Below are 6,851 nucleotides of genomic sequence, written 5' to 3' on the forward strand. Positions count from 1 at the left end.
TCTCTGTGTGTCTCTCATGAATAAACAAAATCTTTTTTAAAAAACTGGAAAAAACAGAATGGATGAGAGTTCACCAGGCAAGGATGCAAGGAAGGGCATCCCAGGTGGAAGGAGCCACCTACGCGGGCATTGTCACGCTGGCTCATTTGGGGGGCTACAAATGGACAAGGTAGCTGAGGGCATTAGGCAGTGATGTTCGAGTAACTATTTAATAGCTGGCTCTTGGAGGGGGAGACGAGCCCTGACTTGTAACATCTGCCCATTGCTGTGCTGTAAGCACTCGCATGTGGGCAATCTCACGCTCCTAACAACGTCAATGGATGCAGGGAGATGTACCCGGAGCAGCACACCACGGGGTAAGGTGAGGCACGCTGCCTGCTAATGAAGAGCCCATGTTCTGGAACCACTGCTCATTAGCTGTGTGACCTTAGGCAAGGTTTTGAACTGCTCAGTAATGGGGATAATCATTTTACCTGCCTCAGCCCAATGTTCCGAGCTGAGGCATGGCAGGTGTTTAGGGTTGTGTTGCGTTTAAGATTGTGTTTAGGATTGAGCCCCACATTGTAGGGGCTTAACGAACGTTTGCTGGGGCAGACCCATGCTTCATTTCTCAGAAAAGGGAACTTTCTCTACGTGTTTAGTAGGAAATGAGGAATGGGGGGAGGGCTGACTGAAGAGACGCACAGGGGTAGGTCACAAAGAACCTTGAGTGTCAGGCTAAGGAGTTTGGACTTTACCCCCGGTGGTGGTGGCCCAGAATGGCCTCAATCAAGAGCAAGATGATATGAGTTCAACAGGAAATGAGAAACTTCTACCCGAGAACCCCAAAACCAAACCACGCAAGCACAGGACAGGATGACACAGCTCAGCCATCAGACCTGTGTCCCCAAGCCTGGTAGCACTTGGATCACAGAGGCAGCACTGTCTTTGCCATGATGGCAGGACTGTGGTGCCCAGAGCGAGGGCCCCTAGCTGACCTCTTCGGGAAGGATGTGCCTGGTCCTGACCACCACCACCCCCCCACCCCGTCTCTGAGAGAGCATTTCTGGAAAACTAGGGAGTGTCTGGGTCACAGGATGCCTGTCAGATGGAGGGAGTAGGGGCTGGCTGGCGCTTGGAAGGGGGCTTAGGGACCCAGCCTCTGTCTCCAAATTTCTGAAGGTCTGTTGAGGGTGAAAAGCACCGTGGTTGTCCCATGTGGCTCCAGACTACAGAGGCAGCACCAGGCAAGGGAGGCCCATTTCGGTTCAAGCCCAGAAAGTATTTTTCTAATAGCCCAAATGTCCTGGAAATAGAATGATCTGTCTTGAGGAGGGTCAGCTTCCTGTCCCCAGAGGTACTTTTTCTTTATTAAGACCAGAAATATAGCGCAAAAGATGGGGGCTGAGGAGGTGGAACACGGCCCTACTTGATTCCGCTGAAAAGGGCGTGTAAGTTTTAGGAACATGAGAGACCTGTCAAAAGCACATGAAGTTAACCTAAGTCAATTATGAAGCATAAGTTCTAGTCTGCAAAAGTGTAAAAAAAAAAATTATAATTTTGCAACATTAAAAAAAAAACGCACAGAAAAGTCAGGAGCCCTTCAGCTGCTCTCCGGCGTGAACAGAGCTGTCAAATAGTCTGTGCCCCTTGCCTCACCAGTCTCCCCACCCCGACATTGATTCATGCCACCGTCATGTTCAGGGCTGTTGCAAAAAGCAACATCAACTGAGTAGGATCTGGACTGGGTGACCTCCAGGGCGCCCACCAGCTCTGACCTTTGGTGACAGCACTAGCTGTCACATGAACCTTGAGCACTCCAAGCTTTTCTACCGAGGGCTTTGGCACTTACTGCTCCCCCCAGCCTAGAATACTAATACTTAGCATAGTATTAGCTCCGGGTCTCATCCTAAATGCCACCTCTTCCAGGAGGCCTTCCTTGACCGCCTACCCAAGGTAGCTCCTCCGCCTCCAGTTAAGCTCAGGTCACTGTTTTCCCCCTTTGTGGCACTGACCATCATCTTCAACTCTCATTTCTTTCCTTCTTGACTTGTTTAGGATTTCTGTCTCCTGCCCCTTCCCCTAGAGGCCAGGAAACTCGTCAGGCTCGTTCATCATATTTTCAGCAGCTAACACAGGGCCTCATACATATTGGTATCTGATATTTATCTGTGGAATAAAGAATAATTGAGGGGATGAACCAAGATGTGAGGGAGTAGCCATCCTCACCGGATTTGTCATTCCATAAGTTGGCAGCCTGCGCTAAAGATACACTTAGGGGCGCCCGGCTGGCTCCGTCAGAAGAGCGTGTGGCTCTTGATCTCGGGGTCGCACGTTCGAGCCCCAAGTTAAGTATAGAGATTACTTAAATAAAAATAAAATAAAGATACAGCTGGTCGTATCTTGGGCTCAGTCTGTTCCTACCTATGTAATGGTCATTTTTCAATAACAAACTGAAGCCTAAAAAAAAAAAAAAAAAAAAAAAAAAAAAAAAAAACTGAAGCCTGACTTCCCCCAAATACTTTGCTGAAAATGCAACTCCAAACACCTAGTCCGTAGCAAGCACCTGCTTGGTTTTATCTTTGAAAAACCCACTAAACTGTTTGTTTTCTTTGAGCTAGCTTTCCTTTCTGTCTTTGCTTCTGTTGTTCCCCGCACCCCCCCCCCCAAATGTTCGTTGTCTTTTTTGCCTTGTAAACGCCTACTTGTTTTTTCACGCTGTAATGTCACTTCTTTTCTTGGAGAAACCCTGGAATAGGCTCTGACTGGCAAGATGCAACGTGGTGTCGGAGATTCTAGGCTCATGATCCTGACGCTCACAATTCCAGGCCCTTCCTCTTGTCTCCAATTCCAATCCAGGCTAGCAATCATTTCCGGAGCAACTCCTGCGGGCAGAGTGCCAGCTGGGCACTGCAGGAAACGAATGCAGAGCTAAGCCCATCAGCCTCTGCACTCTAGAGTTTAGAATCGGGGTCTGTCTGTTAGGACGGGGTAACGAGAACAGGCCTTATGCCATGCCCATAAACCTACAATAACATTTGAACTCCTTCCCTGGGCCTAAGAGGGGCTGTGCCCCCTTGAGATGCCTTTCCTGATGTCCTCCTCTGTTCCTGGATCAGTCTTCTTAACCTCTATATCAGCACGTGTCCCCTGCTGCCAGGGTCAGGGGTGTCTATCTCCCCCGCAGGCATGTGACCCTTCATGATCTGGCCCCACGACCACCCTTTCCAGCCTTGCCTTATCTATCACCTGCTCCCCTGCGCATTCCTGAGAAGAACACTTTTTGTTCCCCAAATATATGGCATAGAAGATACGGTTTGGCAGGTGGTTAATAAACGCTCCAGAGAACAATAAAACGGGGAAGGAGGACAGGAGTGCTGGGTGCGTGTGTTGGGAGAGGGAACCTGATGGTGGGCTTTGTCAGCTTAAATAGGGTGGCCAGGAAAAGTCTGACTGTGGAGGTGACATCAGAGCAAAGTGATGGAGGAGGTGAGGGAGCAGGCCACAGGGACATGTGGGAGAGGAGCATCACAGACAGAGAGGACAACAGGTACAAAGGTCCTGGGGTAAATGCATGGCCATGAGTTGGAGAAACCATAAGGAAATCAGGTCTTCCTTTCTTAAAAAATAAAAATAAATAAAAAATAAAAAGCATTTTAGTGAACCCCCCTACCAGACTGGATGAGTTCCCTACTCTGACCCCTGGATCTGGTGAGCTCCCTTATGACGGGACAATCCTATTCTATCATAGTGTCTCCCCCACAAGACTATGAGCAAACTGGGGAGGGGGACCATGTCTTTTATTTTGACATCCCCGTGCCCAGCAGAGGGTTTAATATACATTTGTTGACCGCCTAAGTGGATGAGCAAACTAGACCTTGAATCCGTGAGGATGTCCCATTTCATCCCTACGCTGGGCAGCACCTGGCACACTGGCCCAGACTGGGTCTGAGAAAACAATGTGTGTGGAATGACACACAGGAATAGCCAAGGCTTACAGACACCATGCGAGGCTCTCTATGAGGCTGACCCCATTTTACCCTTTAAAGCGATCCTATGAGGTGGGCACTGCCACCGTAGGCCATTTGCAGATTAGGACACCAGGGATCGAAGGAACAGAAATGGCTCACCCGTATCACACAGCTGGTAAGCAGCAAAGCCATGAGTTGAACCTGATGGGTCTGACCCCCAAGGCTCCATTAATCCAGCTCAAAGCTAAACTACCTTCCAGAGAGAGGGGACTGGGCATGGGGGTGGGGAGAGGAGGGCTCCAGGGGGCCGGAGGAGGAGGCCAGAGAGGCCTTCCTAAGAGGGCCGGAATGGCATCTTCTGGCTCCGTGTTCCCTCCCACGTGCACCAAAGTGTCTGCACACAGCGGATGCGCAGAGAAGGTTAAGGAACTGGTGATGATTCTTTTTCCCGAAGACGAATATTTTCTGTGGTTTGAGTTCAAAAGAAATGCAGGCAAAGCCTCAGATTAGCATAAACACAGATTCCAACTCTAACTCTCTTCATAACTGTGCCTGGCTTTGCCCCCAGGTTCAGGAACAACCTCCTGGGTAGAAACCCCTGGTTCCCTTCACGTGTGGCCTGGCCTCCGTAAGAACCACACGGCTCACCGGGCTTGCACCTTACTAGGAAAGGGACCACAGGGCCCTTGGGAGACCCCTCTAGCAGGGCCTCTGCCTTGTCCACCCTCCCCAGGGACCCTCTTTGCTCTCCAGACCCCACCTCTCCCACCTCTCCCAGTCCAGCTGGTCTGCCCCTCCCAGTATATGTGACTGACCTTTCTGGCCCGGCCTCAGCTCCTGCTCCTGTGGCCTGCTCTCAGGAGCAGCCCCATCAGGCTCCAGGCCCTGCCGGCTCCCTGCCCCCAGCCACAACATTGGGATCTACAGGCTGGGAATCTCGATAGACTCTTGGCTTCCGGAATCCTAAAGGCCTGAATGGGAGCGAGTGATGAAGACGGGTCTGAAGGTGGCGAGAGAAACGTCTGCCTGCACCTGGCCAGGCATTCTTCTGCTCAGCCCCCAACAGCCTTCACAGATGCAGGAAGTCCAATAAAAACCCAGAGCCTGGGGCTGGAGGTATTATCAGAGGGGCCTGGGCAGTCACCCAGAGAATTCCAGTGGGGGTGGCTTTGAGTTCACAGTGATCCAGGTCACAGCCTTATCCGGCTTGACAAGGCCGTTGCTAATCCCCCCAGCCTGGAGTATTCACCCCCAACCTCGAGCCTGAGCTCAGAACTCTCTTAAGGATCTGACAATCTGCCAAGTAACGTGGCTGTTGGAGCATCTGGGGTCCTCAGGCTTGGCTGAGATGGGGGCATGAACACAGAGCCCAGGGATGGGATGCTCAGAAACACAAATGGGGAAGAACAAGGGTGTGGAATGGAAGGTACTGGAGCCACTGGGGAAGCAAATGTACTAGAAGTGAGCTCTGAGAGTGGGGACCAGTGGCCAGGAATGCAGTGGTGTCAACACTCACTCAAAAGTAATTTCCTAGGAGTTAATGAATGGGAGCAGGGGACTCCTTGCTTGGAGTTTAACGGTCGAGACAGCACAGGAATGAGCACGCCACCAACAACAGTGCAGAAGTGCAGGAATGGATAAGCCCAGAGCAGGAGCCTAGAGAGGGACTCCCTGCCCTGGCCAGTGGGGGCTCAGGAATAATAATACAGCAGCCACTGCGATAATAGTGGTGGCGTTAAGGCTTACAGGGTGCTTACTGTTTGCCAGGCACCATGCTAAGTGCAACACATGATTTGCCCCACTGAATACAGACATTAACTCCGTGGGGGGAAAGTGCTATTCAGACAGGCGGCCCAGGAAAGTGGCCAAGGTCACACAGCTAACCAGAGGCTCCCGTGACTTTAAAGGACTCTGTTCGTCCAGATTGGTAGCTCCTATTTTGACTGCTTATAGTCCGTGACGCAATACAGATATTAATCTTATTTTTTTATGATCAGAGTGGAGGAAAACAAATTCATTAAAAAACCATCTAGAAATGTGAAACTTCCTCATAGTCACCCAAGATAATGACTGGTAAGAATAATTTCTCTTTTTCTTCCTGTTTGTTTTTTTCTAAGTTGGCTTTTGTGTTCGTTTCAAGTTTTTGTTATTTCTTTTTACTTATTTATTTTTAGTTTAGCTTTGGGGTTTTGTTTTTTGTAGAATTGATGCCTCATGGATTAAGTGGAAATTCCTCATTGCCCTTTCTCCCATCTCATCTCTTTCTCTCCTTCCTTGCTCCTTCTCCTTCCATTGGTAAACAGATTCTGAAATTGCTGTATATCCAGTGCACAGTTTATGCTCCAGGTACATACATATATCCATAATCTATATGTAACATTATTTCTTGTTGCTGTTGTTGTCGTGGTTGTTTATTTCTCCACAAATGGAATAATAGCATACTTAACATCCCACAACTTGCTTTGTTCACTCAATCCATATTGGTCCCTCTGGGCCTAATTTCTTCTTTGGTATGTATCGAAAATGGCAAGCTTGGGTCATAGAGTATTCGTATTTTTTCCTAAAATTTTATTTTGAAAAATTAAAAATTTGAAATCTACAGAAAAGTTGCAAAATGCATACCGTGAACACTCATAAACCCTTCGTTCACAGATTGTTAACATTTTCCTGCAATTGCTCTACTTCTGTTTCATACACACAGATTTGAGTGGAGATTGCAGATACTTTATCCTAAAGAATTCAGCACCTACAATCTAAGGACAAGATATTCTCTTACATAACCCAATATAATCATGGCACTCAAGAAATTCAGCATTGATACAATAATACCATTATCTACTGGGCATTAAAAATGTCTAATATTGGGCAGCCCGGGTGGCTCAGCGATTTAGTGCTGCCTTT

At 48.8% G+C, this 6,851-nt stretch overlaps 1 protein-coding gene across 2 annotated transcripts in view; it reads right to left on the bottom strand.

Annotated features, from left to right (window-relative positions):
• LOC112660242 (phospholipase A2 group V) overlaps nt 1-5,046 on the bottom strand; it is an 18,783-nt gene extending 13,737 nt beyond the window's left edge. The window contains exon 1 of one of the 2 annotated variants that reach the window (XM_049106376.1): nt 4,766-5,046. In XM_049106376.1, the coding sequence (XP_048962333.1) occupies nt 4,766-4,865 (100 nt within the window). In that variant the 5' untranslated portion in view covers nt 4,866-5,046. The remainder of the gene's footprint in view (nt 1-4,765) is intronic. The other variant, XM_049106407.1, reaches the window with a different exon arrangement.
• Between the last annotated feature and the right edge of the window lie 1,805 nt (nt 5,047-6,851).

This window comes from Canis lupus, chromosome 2, assembly GCF_003254725.2.
Source record: "Canis lupus dingo isolate Sandy chromosome 2, ASM325472v2, whole genome shotgun sequence".
Taxonomy (NCBI): domain Eukaryota; kingdom Metazoa; phylum Chordata; class Mammalia; order Carnivora; family Canidae; genus Canis; species Canis lupus.